This window comes from Centroberyx affinis, unplaced genomic scaffold, assembly GCF_046629955.1.
Source record: "Centroberyx affinis isolate AG114_WGS23_722 - 3 ecotype Tasmania unplaced genomic scaffold, CSIRO-AGI_Caff_v1 ptg002636l_1, whole genome shotgun sequence".
Lineage (NCBI taxonomy): Eukaryota > Metazoa > Chordata > Actinopteri > Beryciformes > Berycidae > Centroberyx > Centroberyx affinis.
Genome location: NW_027280829.1, coordinates 105,001 through 130,039, shown reverse-complemented (window position 1 = coordinate 130,039; position 25,039 = coordinate 105,001). Strand labels below are relative to the sequence as shown.

The 25,039-nt window shown below is 42.8% G+C and overlaps 1 protein-coding gene across 1 annotated transcript; it reads right to left on the bottom strand.

Annotated features, from left to right (window-relative positions):
• Positions 1-493: 493 nt before the first annotated feature.
• On the bottom strand, positions 494-24,122 carry slc7a10b (solute carrier family 7 member 10b). Its single transcript, XM_071534947.1, has 12 exons — positions 24,112-24,122; positions 23,852-24,036; positions 15,466-15,670; positions 13,759-13,910; positions 8,449-8,574; positions 7,550-7,703; positions 5,784-5,907; positions 3,924-4,027; positions 3,700-3,796; positions 2,189-2,338; positions 1,346-1,523; positions 494-624 (listed from the first exon to the last, which is right to left on the bottom strand). The coding sequence occupies exons 1-12, from the start codon at positions 24,120-24,122 to the stop codon at positions 494-496; spliced, it is 1,617 nt and encodes a 538-aa protein (XP_071391048.1).
• Positions 24,123-25,039: the final 917 nt, after the last annotated feature.

Below are 25,039 nucleotides of genomic sequence, written 5' to 3'. Positions count from 1 at the left end.
CGGCGAGGAAACAGACGCTCAGACGATGAAACGCACAAAGCAAAGGGCGTTCCCAAAATATATTAAATACTAATACAGTGAATGGGTTAATAAAGAACATTTAAAGTAGGTTTTCCCCTGTAAGGCACGATGAAACACCAGCGACATTCAGATGAATTCAAACCGCTCACTGTCAGTCAGAGTCCGTCAGCTGCAGAGGAAGGAGCCAGTGGTTCCACAGAGGGAATCCGAGTCCGTTTCAAACTGTGATACCGGTGGCATTAGGTTGTTGTACTGGACGACTTAGTAGAAAAGAGAAGGAAATAAAAAGTGCCAGTGTCCCGTGCGGAAACACACAGGCGCCTCCACTCAGCTGCAGGGAAACCAGAGTCTCACAGGGTCAAAGGTCAGACGGGAAGCTCCGATACCAGGAACGGGCGTCTGGACGAACACGGTGACGGAATACAAACAAGAGAAAAAAAAAAAAAAATCTTCGTAATTTCAGAGAAAAGTTTTAAGAGTTGGCAGACAGACTGCTCCTGCCTGATGACCTGTCAGTCCAGTCTGAGGGGCTGGAGCTCTCTGTCGGGTCGATCTGAGGGAAAACCACGAAACAAAGCCGCTGGCCCACGAACGTCGCCGTCTCTGCAGGAAGAGACAGAGACAACAGTCTGTTTCTAAATCCATACGGGACAAATCATGACCTGAGCTTCATCCTTCAGTAGGGGGGGGGGTTAGGGTACAGTACAGGACAGTACAGTACAGGACAGGACAGGACAGGACAGGACAGGACAGGACAGGACAGGACAGGACAGTGCAGTGCAGTGCAGTGCAGTACGGGACGGGACGGGACGGGACGGGACGGGACGGGACGGGACAGGACAGGACAGGGAATGGCAGTACAGTACAGTACAGTACAGTACAGGACAGGACAGTATAGGACAGGACAGTGCAGTGCAGTGCAGTGCGGGACGGGACGGGACGGGACGGGACGGGACGGGACGGGACGGGACGGGACAGGACAGGACAGGGAATAGCAGTACAGTACAGTACAGTACAGTACAGGACAGGGCAGGACAGGACAGGACAGTATAGGACAGGACAGGACAGTATAGTACAGGACAGTGCAGTGCAGTGCAGTGCAGTGCAGTGCAGTACAGGACGGGACAGGACAGGACAGGACGGGACAGTACAGTACAGGACAGGACAGGACAGGACAGGGAATGGCAGTACAGCACAGTACAGTATGGGACGGGACGGGACGGGACGGGACAGGACAGGACAGTGCAGTAGACAGACAGAGTGTGACCCCTCTTCTTTAAACAGACTTTTTCCAGTGACTTCCTTGTCAGAAACTGCCACTCACCAATGAAGTCGTAGATACACTTTGGTTTTTCCTTCCAGTGGACGCCCAGGAAGTAGACGGGTACGCCGGTGAGCATGATGACCAGACCGACGCCGCACACCACCGGCTCAGAGTAAAGACTGAAACCAAGCAGCAGGGCCCAGAACAGCAGGTAGCACACAGGAACCAGCAGGTTCACCTGCAGGAGGGGAAGAAGAAGAAGACAGAGAGGAAGACATTTTGAGGAAAGTCTGCTGTGAACTCATGCAGCCAGCAGGGCGGGGCTCTGCTACAGCTGAGTGTTCAGGACCAACCTGAGCACAGTCTGACAGCATCGTATCCACGAGGATTCAAAAACTCTGTAATTGACGCCTACTGGAAAGCAATGCAGTAACCTGTAATGAGACACTATTTTCATGGATGTGTGTGTGTGTATGTGAGTATGTAGTTCATGTATGTATGTATTTGCACATGTACATCTTTATATATACATTTTTATTTTGCCAATATTATTATTAGATTTGTATAATTTATTTATTTTAATTTCTGTCTATTACTATTTATTTATTTATTTTTTCTAGGCTGTACTTAGTATAAAATGTCAACCTCTTTTGCTCATCATATTTCTGCTGTGTTATGTTTACCTTTTTAAGTGATTGTATGTCTGCAGTTTTTCATTGAAAATTAATAAAAATTTGGTCAAAAAAAAAACAAAAAACAAGAAACTATTTTCCAAGACATAATTCCATAATTTTGGGGCATTTATTGTTAAATAGGTGAATATTATGACATGGAAAATGAGCTAACAAAGTGAAAAAGATTCACTGTGATTATACAGACTAGACAGATGACAGATGAAAGTACCTTGATGGGTCTGTACAGGTTGGGCTTCTTCCAGCGGTAGTACAGCAGGCCGGCGATGGTGACGCCGTACGACAGGTAGTTGATGAAGGAGACGTAGTTGATCAGGTTGTGTGTTTCTCCGATGCACAGGATGACGATGGTGGCAGTGCACTGAAACAACAGCAACACACCAGAGACACTGAAAAGAACTGCTTTGGATTATAAGATTATATATTATATACAAAACTAGAAGCACCTGAACAAATCTACAACTTACACACAAACACATCAGTCCTGTCACTTCATTTCAGTGGTGGTCATTTCAATGTACTAAGTACATTTACTCAAGTACTGCACTTAAGTACAATTTTGAGGTACTTGTACTTTACTTGAGTATTTCCATTTTATGCTACTTTGTACTTATACTCCACTATTTTTTTTACATTTTAGAGGGAAATATTGTACTTTTTACTCCATTACATTTATTTCACAGATAGAGTTACAAGTTACTTTTCAGACCAATATTTTATATTTAAAACATTTGATCATCTTTATAAAATAACTATAAAATAGCATTGTTATAGATTAGACTACCCAAAAGTATAGATAAATTGTTAAGATTAGCTTCACGTTGACAACTTTAAAATGCTGCTTACATGTACATGTATGTCAATAAATCAGTATTAATATTCCAATAATTTATGAAAAATATAACTCTCTAAATGGGGACAGTTTGCATAATGAGTACGTTTACTTTGATACTCTAAGTACATTTTGCTGCCGATACTTATGTACTTTTACTTAAGTAAGATTTTGAATGCAGGACTTTTACTTGTAATGGAGTATCTTTACATTGTTGTATTGATACTTTTACTGCAGTAAAACATCTCAGTACTTCTTCCACCTCTGCTTCATTTTAAGTTTAATGGATTTCATGACTCTCAAACAAACCTTCAGGATTTAAAATCAAATCTCTATCTCTGTTAGTTTAATAGTTCTGGCTAAAAATAGATAATCACCTAAAGATGTAAATCTCAGATCCAGATCACTACCAGAATGTAATCAATTGTTCCAAAGCTGATCTGTCCACCAAATTTCATGAAAATCAGTTCAGAAGTTTTTGAGATCTCCTGCTGGTAAATAAACTAAGAGGGTGAAAACAAAACCTCCTTGGCAGAGGGAATAATACAAAATATGTGAAGTGTGAAAATGAACAGAAAAAAATATAAAACAGTCAACAGATGAGAAAAAGATGAGATGTAAACATTGTAATATCAGTCGTCTTTTTATCTTCATTTTATGTTATTTTTATTTTATTTTATCCTTAGTATTTATTTAGGTTTTTATGTTACAGTTATCCTAGTACTGATTTGAATGTTGCTCTTCTCTTCTGTCTTCTTCTCTTAATTTAATTCCTGTTTCACTCTGTTCCATTGATTTTTTTCAATTTATTTTGAGTGTTCTGCTTTTATTTTGACTGTCAAAGCACTTTGTAAACTGTGTTTTTTAAATAAAGTTGTGGCGGTACGTACGCAGACCAGCAGGGCGGGGATGGGGGTGCAGTTCTTGAAGTGGATCATGGCCAGCAGGCTGGGCAGGTGGCCTTCCCTGGCTCCAGAGAAACACAACCTGCAGGCACACACAGCACAGGCAGCCATGTTGAAGTGGATCGGACAGAGGCAGGTGGAGAGGCGGGGCGGGGCGGGGCAGCAGGGGGGCGGGGCAGCAGGGGGTGGGGGGGGGGGGGGGGTCTGACCTGGAGGAGGTGAACAGGTATCCGTTGATTCCTCCGAAGGTGGACAGAGCCACGGAGATCGGCATGATGACAGAGAAGGTTCCCAGCAGCTTCTCTCCAAACGTCTGGACAGCAGCACACACACACACACACACACACACACACACACACACACACACACACACACACACACACACACACATATCACCGATTTATAACATGACAAATACAACAACATGACTTGATGCGTGATTTATGTATGCTTTGATGTATGTTTATCTTTCTCCTCTATTTCGCTTGAAAATGTTCCCGTCCAGATCTGACTATAAAATATTAAACCTGCACTGAGTGACTTCAGACCCTGTAACCAGTCCTGAAGCTAACGTGTGCTGTGTGGAGGTTTCCATGAGGGAAGGATGTAAACAAACAGCCACACAGCAGCAGCTTGTTGTTGTTGTCAGAGTCGAAGCTTTTCCTTTTTTTAAACCGAGCTCCTCTCCTCCCTCGCTGTCTGGAAGCATCACTGACTGACCGCTGCAGATTCTCCCTGTTTGTCCAGATTACATTCTGTCAGTTTGCTCTGGTGGGAAACCTCCTCCGCACAGGAAGAGACCGATCCAGACTGAAGAGGGAAATCCAGACCGGACAGTCTGTCTCCTGAACAGCAGCAGAGGAAGCCGGACTCTTGTGGATCTTTTCCTCTCGTCTTTTGGTTTCCTGCGGTGCAGCAGGACTCGTCTGCTGCTGTTTGTTGTTTGTATCGTCCTTTTATTTATGTCCTTTACTTAGTGATGGACGCTCTGCTTATCTCAGGATATGACTCCATATGCCATATGGGGTTCAGGCAGAGGTGTGACCAAGTCAGCTTTGCTCAAGTCCCAAGTCAGTCTCAAGTCAAGGCACAAGTCTCAAGTCAAGTCCCAAGTCTAAATGTAGATTATCAAGTCAAGTCCAAGTCAAGTCTCAAGTCTAAATGTAGATTACCAATTCAAGTCCAAGTCAATTCTCAAGTCAAGTCTCAAGTCTAAATGTAGATTATCAAGTCAAGTCCAAGTCAAGTCCAAGTCAAGTCTCAAGTCTAAATGTAGATTACCAAGTCAAGTCCAAGTCATTAATGTCAAGTCTCAAGTCTAAATGTGGAACAGCAAGTCAATTCAGAACAAATCAAGTGTCCAGTATCAATTTAATATCTTAAAGTTTGTTTAGAGTTTGATTTCTAGAATCAGTTTCAACTTCAATAAATTCAATCATTCCATACAAATTCAGAAAACAGAATTTAAATTCAGTCGTCTGCTGGAACAAATCTCATCACTTTCAATCTAAGTCATTTACACAAACACAAGATCTCAAGTCAAGACTTTAGAAACCTTTTCAAGTCATCAGAGTACAAGTCAGAGTCAAGTCCCAAGTCACCAGAACCCAAGTCAAGTCAAGTCTCAAGTCACCAGAACCCAAGTCAAGTCAAGTCTCAAGTCTTCTCTTCATGCATCAGCTGGGACTCGAGTCCAAGTCATGTGACTTGAGTAGTCAGGATGAGTAGGAGGATACGATGGAGTAGACCAGGATACGATGTGATCAATAAAAGTTCAGTGTCAACAAAGTCTGACTGAGCAGAATTCTGACTCAAATCTTTCCAGCGATGCCATTGGCTGCTAGAATGTAAACAACAATTTAAAAATGTCGTTACAAAGTGACAATAATATAATTTGGATGGAGAGCTTGTGAAACTGTGATGGTCAAGAGTCTCATTAGTGATTACTACAGCATACAGGATCATTTTTCTACTCCACGATGCGTATTGCGATATATTGAATTTCGATATACTGTCCCATCCCTCGTGTAAATGTAGTGCAGCTCTGGTGGTTCGGCCTCTTTACTCACTACAGCCACGGCGTTGGATGACAGCAGCTCCTCGGGCGACATGGAGGAGAAGTAGGCGATGTTGGTGAGAGTGTACACAAAGGTCACCAATGGAATGGAGATGTAGATGGCACGAGGTAGATTCCTGAGCGGACACACCGGACACACCGAGCACAATCACACACAAGCCTCTGACAGTGAGGAAATGAGGAAAAAACTGAGATTCTTTTCATAGGACCAAAAGCAACAAGAGAAAAACTGCACTCACTGCTCGGTGGTCTTAGCAAACAGATTAAAACTAACATCACAAACTTGGGAGTGATTTTAGACTCTGATTTAAATTTTAATTCTCATTTTAACAAGGTCATTAAAACATCCTTTTTTCATTTTAGGAATATCGGAAGTCAGACATTTTTTAACTCAGAAAGATGCTGAAATACTCACTGAAATACTCACTGAAATACTCACTGAAATACTCACTGAAATACTCACTGAAATACTCACTCAGGCTTTTATCACTAGCTGTTTAGACTGCTGTAATTCCCTTTTTACTGGATTACCTAAAAAGTCTATAAGAAAACTACAGCTGGTTCAGAATGCTGCGGCCAGAGTCTGAACCAAAACAAAGAAAATGGATCACATGACCCCACTGCTTCAGACACTGCACTGGCTTCCTGTATCTTTTAGAATTGATTTTAAAGTTCTTTTACTTGTTTATAAAGCTTTAAATGACCTTGCTCCTCCCTACATCAGAGATGTTCTTTCATGTGCAGGGGGCAGGAATTAACCGGGGAAAAAATGCGCTTAAACGTTCCTAAAAGGCTCATGAAATTAAAAACGAGGGACGGTTTTTCCGTTGAGTCATCAAATATTCAGGTGCGAATGTGACTCCTCCACCGTAGATGACCGGTGGGAGTCGATAACCAGCTGGTTCTGGTTTGGTTTTTGATGAGAAAAGTAGAAACTGTCAGCAGCAGACTGAAGAACATGAGAAACTGAACAGGAGGTGAAGACAGACCGCTGAGACTCTGGAAGCTGCTGCCAGTTTCCAGCAGGGAGACAAGCAGTGGTGGAAAGTAACTAAGTACATTTACTCAAGTACTGTACTTAAGAACAATTTTGAGGTACTTGTACTTTACTTGAGTATTTCCATTTTATGCTACTTTGTACTTATACTCCACTACATTTTAGAGGGAAATATTGTACTTTTTACTCCATTACATTTATTTCACAGCTATAGTTACTAGTTACTTTTCAGATCAATATTTTATATTTAAAACATTTGATCATCTTTATAAAATAACTATAAAATAGCATTGTTATAGATTAGACTACCCAAAAGTATAGCTAAATTGTTAAGATTAGCTTCACGTTGACAACTTTAAAATGCTGCTTACATGTACATGTATGTCAATAAATCAGAATTAATATTCCAATAATTTATGAAAAATATAACTCTCTAAATGGGGACAGTTTGCATAATGAGTACGTTTACTTTGATACTCTAAGTACATTTTGCTGCCAATACTTATGTACTTTTACTTAAGTAAGATTTTGAATGCAGGACTTTTACTTGTAATGGAGTATCTTTACATTGTTGTATTGATACTTTTACTGCAGTAAAACATCTCAGTACTTCTTCCACCACTGGAAACAAGTTCAAACTAATCTGACTGCTGTAAATTGAGGGTTTATGTGCCAATATGCAAAGCAAATGTATTATTTCATAGTTCAGGGGGGGTGGGGGGGTGGGGGGGGTATAGAAGTGCTACAGAGCAGATACTCACCGTCTGGGTTCGACCACTTCCTCCGTCACGTAGTTGAGGAAGTTCCAGCCGCTGAAGGCGAAGGAAGCCTGCAGGAAGGCCAGAGCGATCTGACCCACCGACGGCGCCCGCTCCTGCTCAAACGCCACCTGAGGAGTCAGAGCCTCGTAGTTTCCTGTGGGGCGGAGTCACATGTTTGAGACCGGATCAGCAGAGTCCATCCTGTCTGACCGAACCCTGACCCGGCCCTGACCCTGACCCTGACCCGGCGCTGACCCTGACCCTGACCCTGACCCTGACCCCGGCCCTGACTCTGACTCTGACCCTGACCCTGACCCGGCCCCGACCCTGGTTCAGGTCTGTTTCTGTCTGTTTTTGCTGATGCTGTGACTATAAATGTGAATGAAAACTGGTGTAACTGGGCAGAACTTCGCTCTGATGGAAGGAAAATTTAGAGAATAATGATGTAAATATTGGACTTTTTGACACACAAGTAACTAGCCACATTACAAAGCCACTCTATTAAAAATAATTTGTCAAAGTATTTTTGTGTTCAAAAACAGGCTGTAACAACAGGACCTGTGCTGCCATCTGTGTCATCGTTGTTCTAAAATGTAATGCAAGCCTGTTGAGACAGACTTACAGACTTACTGCAGCATGTTGTCTGCACCAGATGCTGCAGATTTTCATTTTGTTGTAACTAAATCTGTGCTAACAAGGTTGAAACAATGTGAAGGAAAAATAAAGTGAAACATTGTAATTTTAAAAAGGAGCTAATGGATTACAAGAAAAACGAACACATTACTAGCTACCACAAAAAAGTAATCTGAGTACTTTAACATCAAAAAGTAACACATCGCCCCAACAGTGCCTGTAAGTGACTCTGGATCAGAGCCACAGTGTGAAACAGACAGAGTTACCGTTGAAGATCTGGACCAGGCCGACCACGATGATGAGGCCCAGAGCCATCAGTTTCCCCACAGTGAACACATCCTGGATCCTGGTGGCCAGGCGGACGCTGGAGCAGTTCACCCAGGTCAGGAACACTGAGGAGACACACTGTTACTGAACACACTGTATACTGAACACACTGTATACTGAACACACTGTTACTGAACACACTGTATACTGAACACACTGTTACTGAACACACTGTATACTGAACACACTGTATACTGAACACACTGTTACTGAACACACTGTTACTGAACACACTGTATACTGAACACACTGTTACTGAACACACTGTATACTGAACACACTGTATACTGAACACACTGTTACTGAACACACTGTATACTGAACACACTGTTACTGAACACACTGTTACTGCGTACTGAACACACTGTTACTGCGTACTGAACACACTGTTACTGAACACTGAACACACTGTTACTGACACTGTATACTGAACACACTGTTACTGCAAACTGAACACACTGTTACTGCATACTGAACACACGGTTACTGACACTGCATACTGAACACACTGTTACTGCAAACTGAACACACTATTACTGCAAACTGAACACACTGTTACTGCACACTGAACACACTATTACTGCAAACTGAACACACTGTTACTGCAAACTGAACACACTATTACTGCGTACTGAACACACTGTTACTGACACTGTATACTGAACACACTGTTACTGCACACTGAACACACTATTACTGCAAACTGAACACACTGTTACTGCAAACTGAACACACTATTACTGCAAACTGAACACACTGTTACTGCAAACTGAACACACTATTACTGCGTACTGAACACACTGTTACTGACACTGTATACTGAACACACTGTTACTGCACACTGAACACACTATTACTGCATACTGAACACACTGTTACTGACACTGTATACTGAACACACTGTTACTGCACACTGAACACACTATTACTGCATATTGAACACACTGTTACTGACACTGTATACTGAACACACTGTTACTGCACACTGAACACACGGTTACTGACACTGTATACTGAACACACTATTACTGCGTACTGAACACACTGTTATTGACACTGTATACTGAACACACTGTTACTGCACACTGAACACACTGTTACTGACACTGTATACTGAACACACTGTTACTGCATACTGAACACACTGTTACTGCAAACTGAACACACTATTACTGCATACTGAACACACTGTTACTGCAAACTGAACACACTGTTCCCGCGTACTGAACACACTGCAACTTCCACTGCATATCACCCTAAACACACTGTTACTGTCACTGCATTCCACACTGAAACCAAGAGGAGGGAAGGGACCCGCAATCCACTCTCACCCTGTCTCACCTTGCATCACTCTGCATCGCCCTTTATCACCCTACCTCGCCCGGTCTCACTCTGCATCATTCTGCATCACCCTACCTCACCCTACCTCACCCTGTCTCACCCTACCTCACCCTGTCTCGCCATGTCTCACTCTGCATCACTCTGTCTCACTCTGCATCACTCTGTCTCACCCTGCATCACCTTGTCTCACTCTGCATCACTCTGCATCACTCTGTCTCACCCTGTCTCACCCTGTCTCACCATGCCTTAGAGCTGCTAACCCTAAAAGAATTTCATCAGTCTGGTTTCAGTGGAGAGTTTTAGTGTCTAAATGTCATTGTCATTGTCTAAATGTTCCAGAGGCTTTTCACCCTGACAAGAATACAGTTCCGGGGTAAACACTGAACACTGAACACTGAACACTGAACACTGAACACTGTGACTTTTATTGAATTTTTGGCATGAAAATGTTCAACTTTAAAAATACTGAATATCAGCATGAATTATCAGCAACTGGCAGCTTCAGTCCAAATACATCGGTATCAGTATCGGCCTTCAGAAACCACATCGGTGGAACCCTCGAGCGGGGATCCGGTGATGGTGTTGTTGCCGGCGGTGGGCGGCAGCAGCCGGTTGCCATGGGAGGCAGGAATGTGGGAAACGGGCGAGCGAGGGAGGGCGTGATTGTTTCACCTCGTCCATCATTGTCATCGGCTTTGCCTCGCTCTCTCTCATGGTGGCCTGGCTCTCAAACACAAAGAGGAGCTGTCAGCGCCCCAAAACAAACCACTTCCGACGCGGAGGGGAACAAAACGTGGCGAGGTCCCCGAGGAGGCGGACCGCTCACGTTCCGGCAGCCGCATCCAAAAACAAGTGTGAATGATGGCGTCAGAGGCCAGGAATCACCCGCTGAAGTCCCCGGCGTTTCACCCCGCGGGCCTCGCTGGCTTCACCGCCACGGCCGGACGCTATTCGCCCGTCCACGAGACAAAGAGGCTGCTGGGATTAACGGGCTTCAGTGCAGGTACTCTGAGCCGTGACACGGAGCAGCGAGGCGCACGGACTCCCATACTGACTCCTGTAAAGACAGGAACTTGGAAAACTGTGAGATCCTCCGTACGGGCCGCTCAGTCTCTGTTCCTCCAGTCTGTCTCCAGCACTTCTTATTTTTTGTGAATCAATTTTTGATATGAAGATCTAAATTTTTGAAGAGCGGGTTTGCAGACAGAGAAGAAGCTTTCTGCAGCTTTCACATCCCATCAAAACTCAAAACTCAAAACCCAGCATGGGGCCCCAGGTTTTTTGAAAGTTACCCGTCTTCAGAAATAAAACCACATCATTCTAATTTTGGTGTTTTGCTTCTTGTATTGAAATTTTCCACTAAACATTTATGTGCGGCTGCTGGTGAGAAAAGAGGCATTCATTGTTTGGAGAAGTGATTCAGCCAGACAGGATTTAACAGTGTTAAAAACCAAATGGATTTTCATTCCTACCAATATCACCAAAATGTCTCATTATACTGCAATACTAACTAAACTAAAAAGTAAACTAAAAAGTATTTCCTTAAATTTTAATTAAATGAGTTTAAATCATAAATTAAACAATTATTTTTGTCTGATAATTATTTTGTGTTATATAATCAGAGCTGACAGTTCTGTTCATTTCAGAATGAAAAATGTCTTCGATGCTGATATATTTTGGACTTTCTGGGACAGTTTTCTATTTTCTGATGATAGCTTGGGCTTTTACAAACTGTATTACACATCAGCTTTTGTTTTCCAAACCACAGAAACCCATCACCCCCCCCACCCCCCCCCCCCACCCCACCCCCACCCCCCGCCTCTCCTCCTTCCTCCAGGGACGCCATGAATTTTTTATTACAGCCATCACCAAGTTTTAAAAAGCTTCCAGGCAGCAGTTACATAAGAGGAATTTAACATGCAACCACATTCTGCTGTCTGACTTCACTGCTGCACTGAGCAGGCCGGACCAACAGACCTGCTGCCGGTTTATGAAGGAACCTGAAGTGGATTATGATCAGCAGTGTTGGGAATAACGCATTACTGTAATTCCATTACTTTTGGCGGTAACTAGTAATGTAACTAATTACTTTTTCAAATTAAATAACGCATTTACAATTACTGAAATTTAAATGGGCTCGTTACTCGTTACTTTACGTGAAAATAACGGACAACTTCAGAGGATTATCCGGTTTCTGATCCTCAGACCAAGTGAGTCAACAGACTCCGGTCCGGTAACTCAGACACACAACGACCGACAGCTCAGGACCAGCTTACTGTCCTGGAAATACAGACATTATTTTTCCTCCTCGAGATAAAGGACAGAAATATAGTGGTGAGCTGTAGGCTATGTGCAGGTGTGAAAACTTGATCCACATCAAAGACTAGCAGTTCTAATCTTCTGAAGCACCGAGCAAAACAACACGATGTCTGAGAAACAGTTATTTAATTTTACTCTGCCAAAGAGTGAACTAATGCTGATCTGAAGCCTGTCGAGGCTTCAATAAATACGCCTATCAAAACATATCTATTGTGTTTTATTGTTCCACTACTTACTTTTCATCATAGTGATAATGGGCACAATGACAGATCAAATGTGACAGTTGTCTTGTCCCAGCTGTGCCACAGCAACACTAAAATAATACAGCTATGTGTGCATTAATAAGAGAATTGAAGCAGACATTTACAAGCTGGTAACAAGCTGCATCGTCCCTCCAGGGTTCAGTCAAGTCAGACCGGTGCTGCACAGTTATGGCCTTTCAAAGTTTGACACTTTGACCTTTAACCTGTGTAGTTTGGAAGGACAGCTGGATGAGTGAAGCAAGTTTCTTGTCAGTCGGACTGACAGGATAACTCTGGTTCTTTTCAGACCGAGGCCTTTTGAACAACGCCTCATTCACGTTCACCTCAACACTTTCCAACTAAGGCTTATATTTTTCAGTGCCAGAAATGTACACACATATTTTACAATTACCAATTATATTTCAGGCATTTATTTAATCATCCTTTTCTAGAGCGACTTACACTGAATGCACCAGAAGAAGAATTTTAAATTCATAGAGTGTCAACATGCAAGCAACCATTAGAGAGCGATGCAAGGTTCAAAGCCACAAAAAGTAGATTGTTTTTGTTGTTAATACACAACATATTTTCAGTGCAAGAGGAGGAGAAAGATATAGGAGAGGCCAGGGTGATGTGATTTAAAAGGAAGATAGGGGAGAGAGGGATATGTTGATATGTTTTCTTTCTTTTTTTTTTCAAGAAATGAGTTGTCAGGTACGGCCGTGCTTGCAATTATTTTTTTATCTCGTTTTCTCGAGATAACGGGTTAATTTATCTCGTTATCTCGAGAAAACAAAAGGCAGATTTCTCGAGATAACGAGATAATTTATCACAAGAAAACGTGTAGTTTTATTTGCTGCAGTTACAGTAACTGCAGCAAATAAAACTACACATTTATGCCTTGACTTACTGTTCAGTTATGAATCCTCCCTGGCAGTCATGACAGTGATCTGAAGGCTGAAATCAGCTGTGATCAAATGATCCAGACACTCATTTTCCAGTTCTCCATAATTATCCCGTGATCTCGAGAAAACAAAAGTCGTTTTCTCGTGATAAATGATCTCGTTATCTCGAGAAATCGGCCCTTTGTTTTCTCGAGATAACAAGATAAATTAACCCTTTATCTCGAGAAAACAAGCTTTGTTTTCTCGAGATAACGAAATAATTAACTTGTGATCTCGAGATAACAGCATTAAAAAAATAATTGCAAGGACGGCCGTTCTCGGCTTCCGTAGTCAGGTTATAATGTAGTCTAATATTAGTTTTATTCTCTAAAAAAATCTCTAAAACTACAGAGTGAGAGTGAGAGGTTTCTGTGTGCTGTGCTGCAGGTGTGGAGCCACTCACACAGACAGGTGGTGGACAGCATCCGTGTGGCCATGTAGGGAGGAACGCAGTCCGGGAAGACGGGCTGCAGGACGTAGTTGGAGAAGGTGAGAGCGATGACGGCCAGCGTGGTCGGATACATGATGAGGACGGCGCTCCACAGCAGGAGGAACCTGAGGAGAGGAGAGGAGAGGAGGAGAGGAGGAGAAGAGGAGAGGAGAGGAGGAGAGGAGGAGAGGAGAGGAGAGGAGAGGAGGAGAGGAGAGGAGGAGAGGAGAGGAGGAGAGGAGAGGAGGAGAGGAGATGAAGAGAGGAGGAGAGGAGAGGAGGAGAGGAGAGGAGGAGAGGAGAGGAGAGGAGAGGAGGAGAGGAGAGGAGGAGAGGAGGAGAGGAGAGGAGGAGGAGAGGAGAGGAGAGGAGAGGAGGAGAGGAGAGGAGGAGAGGAGAGGAGGAGAGGAGGAGAGGTTCAGCCAGTCCGGTCTGCAGCATGCGGCACTCTGTACACTCTAATCCAATTTTAGCATGTGAAGATACTAATTGAAAATATGAACTGAAGGGATCTGGAATTTTCGGGCCAAAAACGTGAAAAGGAGTTCTGTGAATCTGCACTCGATTGCTCCTCCTCAACGACCAGGATGTGTCTCAGTAAACTGAATTTGAATTGTGAGAACTGAATACAGTTTCAGAGCAAATTAATTCAATTTCATAATATTACATTCAGTTTCAAGTTTATTGGAATTCAGTTTAAAACTAATAAATTCAATTTCAAATTATGCTATTCAGATTCAGTTTTTCAATGCAATTATTCAAGTTAAACAATACAAATTCAGATTATGTGATTCAAATTCAGTTTTTAATGCAATTATTCAAGTTGAGCAATTCAAATTCAAATATAAATAAATAATTCAATTTCAGTTTCTAGTGACACGTTTCTGCCCATACTGCTGTTTCCCTCGTCAGCGGCTTGTTCTCGCTCCGAGAAACAATCGAGCCAATCAGAGCCTTTGTGGGCGGGACTAAAGTTTGAACCGTTCCTGCAACAGTTTTTCATTGGTGTTTCAGCAGAATAGATTTTTTGAATTTGAAAATAGCGGCCGATACGTCGGTCACTAGTGATTGGTTCAGATACGTTGGTCACTAGTGATTGGTTCAGATACGTTGGTCACTAGTGATTGGTTCAGATACGTTGGTCACTAGTGATTGGTTCAGATACGTTGGTCACTAGTGATTGGTTCTGTGAAAATCGACCCAGAGTTGAACCAGATGGACGCTCAGTCTGAAGATCAGACTAGCTTGGAAGCCAAATCTAGAAGAAATCCCATCAGGCAGCATCAGAACCAAAGTTCCTGTCATTTTGGTAATTTATGATGAATAATTTATCACACTGACTTTCAAACTGATGTTAAAGTCTCCATGAAATAAACTGCCATTCCTTTCCCTTCCTAGAAAGCAGAGTATCTTTAACGGTGACATCACGCTGCACCGGGAGGAGGAAATAAAAAAATCACAGATTTCTCAACAGTCCCGCCCCTCTGATGCTCCCATCCAATAGAACTGCCTTTCTCTCCCTAACTGATCTCCCATTGGTTTTCACTTAAATGATCCCTCCTGAATTTTGTCCCGCCCCAACATCCTGTTTCAACAGGAAATACATCAAATCGAGGAAGCGAAGACGCTGTTTCCCGGGGTCTTCGGCCTCCTCCTCCTCCTCCTCCTCCTCCTCCTCACCCCATCAGACCTCCGAAGATCTCGGTGACGTAGGAGTAGTCTCCTCCAGACTTGGGGATGGTGACGCCCAGCTCGGCGTAGCAGAGCGAGCCGAGCGCCGCGATGCCGCCGCCCAGCAACCAGACGACCAGAGCCAGACCCACCGAGCCCGAGTGCTCCAACACACCTTTAGGAGAGATGAAGATCCCAGAGCCGATGATGTTACCTGTGGAGAGAGAGAGAGCGAGAGAGAGAGAGAGAGAGAGAGAGAGAGGGAGAGAGAGAGAGAGAGAGAGAGAGAGAGAGGAGAGAGAAGAGAGAGAGAGAGGGAGAGAGAGAGAGAGAGAAGAGAGAGAGAGAGAGAGAGAGAGAGAGAGAGGGAGAGAGAGAGAGAGAGAGAGAGAGAGAGAGAGAGAGGGAGAGAGAGAGAGAGAGAGAAAGAGAGAGAGACAGACAGAGAGAGAGAGAGAAAGAGAGAGAGAGAGAGAGAGGGAGGGAGAGATATTTTGATAAACAGTTTGGACTCATTGTTGCAGCAGAGTTTGCTGCTTCAACTGACAGCCAACCTCTGAACCCATCGTCTATCGGTCTGATCGATCAGACTCTGGGGCGGTGGTCAATATTTGGGGGTCCGGACCAAGACTTCCTCTTCCTGAGCCGGTCATTGTTTACAGTCCGATTAGCGACTTGAGACGCGAGAGTCGAACGTTTCTCCACACAAAACACAAACATCCAGACTTTCTGTAGGTGTTTTAGGTCCGGACGACATTTTGGCTAATCTCTATAAACAGATATCTGCATATAATAATAATAAACTTTATTTGTACAGCACTTTTCAAAACAAAGTCACAAAGTGCTTTACATGGGTGCAACAGGATATTTCATGACTGAGGCAAATAAAATCAGGCAATTAAAATAGTACAGAAATAAAATGGAATAGAATAAAAAAACCCAACAATAGAGACAATAACAATAATAATAATAAAACAAATAAGACAGATAAGATAATAAAACAAATAAGACATGTTGACAAAAACCAAAAACGGTGTGCCAGAATTAATAAAAGGCTTTTTTAAAAAGATATGTTTTGAGGAGTGATTTAAAAGATGTCACTGATTCTGCAAGCCTCAGATCCTCCGGCAAGGAGTTCCAGAGCCGAGGAGCCTTGACTGCGAAAGCCCGGTCACCTTTAGTCTTGAGCCGGGACTTAGGAACAGCCAGCAGAGCCCGGCCCGAGGATCTGAGGCTGCGCTCTGGCTCGTAGGGGAGCAAGTCAGCAATGTAGCTGGGGGCTAAACCATGAAGAGCTTTAACGGTGATCAGTAAAATCTTAAAATCAATTCTAAAACTAACTGGTAACCAGTGAAGAGGCTAAAACAGGGCTGATATGATCTTGTCTTCTAGTATTTGTTAAAAGCCGAGCGGCTGCGTTCTGAGATGGTTTTTTGGCTCAACCCTGAATACAATGAGTTACAATAATCTAAACGAGATGAAATAAAAGCATGGATGACCTTCTCGAGATCAGGCCGAGACAGAAAAGACCTGATCTTTGAGATGTTCCTTAGTTGATAAAAGCATGATTGAACAACGTTTGTAATTTGTTTATCAAATGAAAGGTCACTGTCCAATATCACACCCAGGTTTCTGGCTGCAGGTTTGATATTTGAAGATAGGGATCCAAGATGTTTCTGTAAAATGGGGATGGACTTTGGGGGACCGAAGAGAATTATTTCAGATTTGCTTTCGTTTAGCTGGAGAAGGTTTTGGGACATCCAGGACTTTATTTCTGACAGACAAGATAAAAGATGATTAAAATTGCCTTCTTCAGTGGTTTTTAATGGGACATAAATTTGTGTGTCATCTGCATAACAATGGTACTGGATTTTGTATTTCTTTATGATATGTCCCAGTGGTAGCATGTATATACAGAATAACAAGGGGCCAAGGATGGAGCCTTGGGGAACACCACAGGTCAGAGGGGCCACAGAAGAGGAGGCATTACCCATGACTACTGAGAAAGTTCTGTTTGATAGATATGATTTAAACCAGTCTAGAGCAGTGAGACGTCGTCTCTCCGCTCTGACTCCAGTCTCGGACTGTAAACGATGACCGGCTCAGGAAGAGGAAGTCTTGGCCCGGATGTCCGCCGGCTACACCGGAAACCCCCAAATATTGGCCGTCGCCCCCAGAGTCTAAGCCACATCCACACTGATACGTTTTCGTTTTAAAACGCATAACTTTTGCTACGTTTACACCTAGCGTCCGCACTATTCTGGTGTTTTCGGACCCTAAAACTGAGACTTTTGAAAACGCTGCTGACCCCGTTTTGGTTCGAAAACTCCGGGATTGTGTTTCAGTCCGGACGGACGGGCGGAAACAGAGACTTTTGAAAACAATGACGCAGACGCCCACGTTCGCTTCCTGATTGGCTCTTATCAGTCACGACGTGTCCTTCCCTGATTCGTCACGCCCCTATCACCTGACCCTTTTCCGGAAGAAAACAAACGACATCAGCCTTGACTACCAGTGGTTAATTCAACATGGAGCCTTGACCGCCTTATCCTCATGTGTTCCTCTCAGTATCAGTTCCTCCTCCTCGTCGGTCCAAGCAAAGAAATCTCTGGTTGTACTTTTCTTCCTCTGTAGCATTTTCTGCAACTAAGCAACCAACCGCAGAGTAGACAATCTGCTTCCTGTTTACACCGGCACGCACATGCCCAGTGTACTTGAATGGTCATGTGATATGCATGACCTGCACGCCTAATCGTCATCAGACCGATAGACGATGGGTTCCGAGATTGACTGACAGCTGACTGGAGACAATACTGTCTGTGGGTCCAACAGCTACAGGAGGAGGAGAGGCGTTATATAGAGGAACTAAATCAACAATCTTATCTAAGAGCTGCTGTCCCTAAAAGAATTTCAGTATCCAGGGTTTCAGTTTGATGTCTAAATGTTTCAGAGGCTTTTCCACCCTGACAAGAGGAAAGTCTGGAGGAAACTGATTCACAGACAGAAAACTCAGGGAAAAGAGTTCAAATCAGGCCAGCACTTTACTGTACCGTCTCTACTAGGATGACAGTAAACCTGTGAGATCCGGTTCAGAGCGGTGTTTCACACTGTCACCTCTCCAGTGAGTCAGTCTGCCACCTGAAGCTCCAGCGACCTGCTGGGAGTCTGGAGCCAAACTTTCCCCCAGTTTCCATGCAAGCGTGGGACAGAAGGAGCTCTATGAGAGACCGGGTCAGAGGAGGAGGTGAAGCCATCAGTCAGTCCACCAGCCTCAGCGGACCGCACATCCAACACACACCCAACACACATCCAACACACACCCAACACACATCCAACACACACCCAACACACACCCAACACACATCCAACACATATCCAACACACACCCAACACACACCCAACACATTCAGACTCCAGCACTACCAGTAACACGGCAGGAGGCAGCCAAGTGGCACAGACAGCCGTTACATAACAGACATAAATTATCCAGACGGAGCTGAGAGGAGAAGAGCGACTCACCTTCTGCCTCTGATCCTGGTTCAGACACACAACTGAAGACCAGGACACATGAACTGGCAAAGAAAGGCTTCAGAGACAAAAAGGTCTGCAAGCAGTGTTAAATACCAGCTGGACCAGATGAATTTCCTTAATGGATAATAATGTTGAACTTGAACTTGAACTTCTAGTTCTGGATGTTTCATAGTTTTTATATTCATATAGTTTTACATTTTTATTTCAATTGCAGAGAGCAGTTTCTTTTTTTTTTTTTCTTTTTTTTTCTTTTTTTTCTTACAAATGTTAAGTTTTCGTTTGTTTTCTACGGAAGAGGATTAGGGCCACGTGAAAAATGTATTTGAGTTCTGACTTTAATGTCAGAATTCTGATTTTAAACTCAGAACTCAAATAAATTGTGGCCCTAATCCTCTTCCGTAGTTTTCGGTGTAGGTTTGGCAGTTTCAGTTTTTTTCTTTTTCAGTTTTAGTGTATTTAGTTTCAGTTCTAGTTAAGGTATCATGATAGATGTTCAAAACAGGCATTTTTATATGTTTACAAAAGGTATTATGTCAGTGATTCTCAGCCTTTCCCATATCAAGGACCCCTAATTTAGTCCACATTAAGGCTACAGACCCCCATTTGATGAGATTTTATCTCTCGGACCCAAATCTGAGAATATTTTTAATTGTTAGATATTATTTTGTGCAGAATTCCATGACTATCTGTATTATAGAGATAACAGTGAAACTATGATCAAAATAGTCATTCTTCTACATTCTCAAATTGTTTTAACTGTAAATGAAACAATGGTGAAGTTTAAGAATTCATCAATTCTCTGGGGACCCCCTGGAACCCCCTCAAGGACCCCTGGTGGTCCCTGGACCCCATGTTGAGAACCACCGTATTATGTAATACCAACAATAAATCATAAATTCTTCCTATATTAATTTTTCAATCCATCGTCCACTAACTTAAAGTTTCCCGCTTGGTTTCTGCAGCAGCAGACTCCACAGAATCTGACTTCAGACCAGTTCACTAAAATAATCCAAACACACTCTGCTGTTTTCTCCAGACATGAGTTGTGTAAACGGCTCGTGTCGAAGGTCATCTGCACATTACTCCTCCTCAGCATGTGATCTGTCTCTGAGTTTGAGCTCATTTCATGAAACGTTGAGAAGCGTGAGCAGAGAACAGTCTGCCAGAGAGAAGACAAGAGCAATCGCACATGAAGATTTTTTTTTATTAAAAGAATTTGGTTTGATCTCTCTGTCCAGACAAAGATCATGAGCAACAATGTTTTTGGAGATAACTTTCACTCAGAGAACATTTCAAATGAGCTATTTATAATTTTCATTATCTTCAAGTACATTTTTACTCCTGTAATTCTACTTCTATGTAAGTAAAATTCTCTTTTCAGCCTGATAACTAACTGTCATCTGTCATGTGTCTGTGTTGCTGTATTTCATTTTTCCAGAGGTGAAGACAAAGGTGATTTTCCAGCCTAAGTTCTATTCTGTCCTGTTCTAATCTATTCTACTCTATTCTGTCCTGTTCTGTTCTGTTCTATTCTATTCTACTCTATTCTGTCCTGTTCTGTTCTATTCTACTCTACTCTATTCTGTCCTGTTCTGTTCTATTCTACTCTATTCTGTCCTGTTCTGTTCTATTCTATCATATTCTACTCTATTCTATTCTATTCTACTCTAGTCTGTCCTGTTCTGTTCTATTCTATTCTACTCTATTCTGTCCTGTTCTGTTCTATTCTACTCTACTCTATTCTGTCCTGTTCTGTTCTATTCTACTCTATTCTGTCCTGTTCTGTTCTATTCTATCATATTCTACTCTATTCTATTCTATTCTACTCTAGTCTGTCCTGTTCTGTTCTGTTCTATTCTATTCTACTCTATTCTATTGTACTCTATTCTGTCCTGTTTGGTTCTATTCTATTTTATTCCATTCTACTCTATTCTATTGTACTCTAGTTTGTCCTGTTCTGTTCTATTCTATTGTACTCTATTCTGTCCTGTTCTATTCTATTCTACACTATTCTATTCTATTCTATTCTACACTATTCTATTCTATTCTATTCTATTCTATTCTACACTATTCTATTCTATTCTATTCTACACTATTCTATTCTATTCTATTCTACACTATTCTATTCTATTCTATTCTACACTATTCTACATTATTCTATTCTATTCTATTCTACACTATTCTACATTATTCTATTCTATTCTATTCTACTCTATTCTATTCTACTGTATTCTCTTCTCTTCTGTTCTCTCCTCTCCTCCTGACTCATGGCCTGTGAAGCAGAGCTGGTCTCAGTGGAGAGAGCAGCAGCTGGTCTCTCTGCTCTCTGTCTGAATGGAAGGTTCTTCAGCATTCTGCACAGGACTTTCACTCTGGAGGAGGAAACGTTCAGCAACATGTTCCACTTCAACGAGGAAACCGAGTCGAGATCTGAACCCGGAACCGAGAAGGTCACGGGTTCGAGTCCCGCAGCGGCCACGGGTCAAAGCGTCCCCGTCTGTCTCTGGATAAGAGCTCCATGTCTAAAAAATAGAAGTGGACCTCCTGAGGTTCTCGTCGGTTGTCTTGCCGGTCCTGAACGGGATGCTGCGGCTGAAGAGATGAAACCAGGTGGTGATGATCATGGAGCCGGGTTTAAAGGAACAGTTCATCACAAAATGAAAGATTCTCACTCCCATGTCAGTTAAAACTCTCTTGAAGTTGTTTGGACACCAAACGCTCTGCAGCTGTTTGGAAGAATCTGATGGACATTTTCTGTTTTTTTAGAGCAGTAAACAGACGGAGCTGCTGACTTTAACAGTTTGTCAGAAGGCTGAACGGAGCTGCAGAGCGTTTGGTGTCCAAACAACCGACGAGAACCTCAGGAGGTCCACTTCTATTTTTTAGACATGTAGCTCTTATCCAGAGACAGACGGGGACGCTTTGACCCGTGGCCGCTGCGGGACTCGAACCCGTGACCTTCTCGGTTCCGGGTTCAGATCTCGACTCGGTTTCCTCGTCGAAGTGGAACATGTTGCTGAACGTTTCCTCCTCCAGAGTGAAAGTCCTGTGCAGAATGCTGAAGAACCTTCAGATTTGGGTCCAAGAGACAAAATCTCATCAAATGGGGTCTGTGGCTCTAATGTGGACTAAATTAGGGTCCTTGATATGAAAAATGTTGAGAAGCGTTGGTGTACAGTAGGTGTACAGTATGTGTGTTCAGTGTGTGTGTTCAGTGTGTGTATGTGAATTTGTATATTATTTGTACTTAAAGCACCCACACATTACATTATTTTTATTATTTTGTGTCTTTGCTTGTTTTATCCTGCCTACTTTGTTTGCTTGTTGATCTTATGGTTGCTTGTTTGCTTATTTTTGTTGGATTACATGACTTTTGTATTTGCTTATAATGCGTATTGAGGGGAGATTCCTTCTATAAGCCTCTAGAGGTTTCTCACCTGCACAATTTGCTTCTTCTCTTTTGTTTTTGATGCTTTGTTTTATTGTGCAAAATAAAAAAATAATAAAAAAAAATACTTTTTTGAGGTAATCCTGTATCCTGTTTGACTGAGCAGCACTCTGGTTAATCTGATTGGTTAATCTGACTGGTTAATCTGATTGGTTAATTTGACTGGTTAAACTGATTGATTGGTTAATCTGATTGGATAATCTGAATGGTTAATCTGATTGGTTAATCTGACTGGTTAATCTGACTGGTTAATCTGATTGGTTAATCTGATTGGTTAATCTGACTGGTTAATCTGATTGGTTAATCTGATTGGTTAATCTGACTGGTTAATCTGATTGGTTAATCTGATTGGTTCCTGTGGGCAGCTGCTGACCTCACTGTGAAAAGTTTTTGCCTGATGAGGGTCTCAGAACCAAAACTTTTGTATTTTTCAATACATTTTTTTTTTTTGCTGTTTTATTGGACAGTTGAAAGTCCAGAGAGACAGAGAGACGGGGAGCAGAGGGGAACAGATGGGACGGGGTCCTGGGAGGATCTGAACCCGGGACGCAGCGTACGGGCCTGCGCCTCAGACCGCTGAGCCACCGGGACGCCACAACAAAATGTTTTAACTGTCAGTACAGACCGTGTGTGGGAGGCTGTTCACATGTTCTGATACAGTGATGCCAGGAGATAAAAACACCCAGAGGTCACAGACACAAGTCCTTATTTATAGGAATCCTATAGGAATATTACAGAAATAAGAGTGATGTTACATGCAGAAGTCTGGAAAACCAGACAACTGATGCTTTCATCCTGACAGCAACCATCAACCATCAACCATCAACCAGCAACCATCAACCAGCAACCACCTGCAGGATAAAGTTTGAAAATGAAAATGACACAAACTGAGCCTGAATCCAATCCAGCCGGACTGGACTCAGATGAAACTGTCCATCCATCCATCCTCTCCCTCTCTCCTTTCCTCTCTCCTCTCCTCTCCTTTCCTCTCTCCTCTCCTCTCCTCCTCCTCTCCTTTCCTTTCCTAGCCCTCTCCTCTCCTCTCTCCTCCTTACATGTATTTAAAGCTCCACTCATCCTTTCTGCTCCAGTAAACAATGTTCTTCTGCTTGACCTCCACTCTGCTTCTGGACTTCATATATTTCAGCCACGTAAGCACAGAGGAGCCTGAGCTCAGTTTGATCTCAAACCTTTTCCTAACAAATATGGAGTCTCTCATCTTCCTATGACCCACGCTACACAAACCACGGGAGCCTTTAATTTTACTTTCAGCTCATCAAACATCCAGCAGGAGGAGAAGCGCTGTGATAAAACTTTGTTGTATTCGCAGCCTGCGGCTTCGGTCCCGCGGCAGAAAAGCTTTATAAAAGTTGTGCGGTGATAAAATAAAAGCCAGGCTCGCTCCTTGTTTCTCACCTATGATGATGGTGCACGCGCTCAGCAGCCCGATCTCCTTCTTCAGCGTCACTCTGTCGGGGATTTTCTTCTTCTTCTTCCCGTCCGCCCCGGCGCCGTGCGGCTCGCGCCGGGAGCAGATCCCGCTGCTGGTCTGCTGTCCCTCCATGTCCTGCCGCTCCGCTCCTGTCCTCCTGTCCTCCTCACTCCGTATTCATGCACACTGAATGGGCTGCGCTTGCGCAACAACCTGCCGCTGTCCAGGGTAGAATGTTAAATACCCAGGAGCCATGAGGCGTTCAGGGGCCGTGGGAGGAAAGAGAACCAGAGCGTCCTGCTGCAGTAGAAGTTCTGTTACTTTACTGATATTTGACTTCAGTAGAAGTCAAAGTTCTGGTGTAAAAATGTCCTTCAGTAAAGTACAAAGTGTGATTTAAAATGTCCTCAGAGTAAAAGTTCCTGAGTTCCTCTTTAGAACAGAGAACGTTGTCAGCTGTGATCTTTTCCATGTGATTCTAACAGGAGAGAGGACAGAGTTCACACTGGATTCTTTTCACTGGAAACATTAGAAATGAGAAAATAAAGTGCAGAAACAAAGTAAAGTCAGATTCCTCTTCTCACTGTGAATGGATCCACAGTTTGTCAGTTTACGTTGATCCGGTTTCTGTTGCTGATGGAGAGACACACAATCTGTTCTGTGATGGATGGATTTAAAATGGACTGAAGGACAAAACTGCAGGAGAGATGGACTGAAGGGAAAGTCACATGACTGACTTTAAAAAATACTTCAAAAAGTACAAGTACACAGAAAAGCTCCTCAGTCACAGTAATGTGAGTAAATGTAATTAGTTACTTCCATCATGCTGCGTTCAAGTCCCTCAGTTCTCTCCAAAACTTCAAATCTCAGCTAAGGTCCGCTCTGATCCACCGGTCACATTAATGCACACACTCATCACATCTGATACTGATTAGACACTTATACAATCTTTACTTTGATCTGTTTAATTTGTTTTTATTTTATCTGTTATGTCCTGGTTGAATTTATTGGAATTTATTTTATAATTTCTTTGTTTTGTTACTAATGTTGTATATATTGTTTATTTAGGTGGGATACACTAGCTGCTTTAATGTGGATTTAAAAACCTTTTGAACATGGTGTGAATACTCTGCCTCATGGAAAAACACTAAGTTTACATTGAGTTTACAGTG

Excerpts from the sequence above, each read along its gene's own strand:
- slc7a10b (XM_071534947.1), bottom strand. Across the intron at positions 8,575-13,758 it reads GCTGTCCACCACCTGTCTGT|TGTTCCTGACCTGGGTGAAC; the intron begins GTGAGTGGCTCC and ends GTGTCTCCTCAG. Across the intron at positions 3,797-3,923 it reads TACCTGTTCACCTCCTCCAG|GTTGTGTTTCTCTGGAGCCA; the intron begins GTCAGACCCCCC and ends GTGTGCCTGCAG.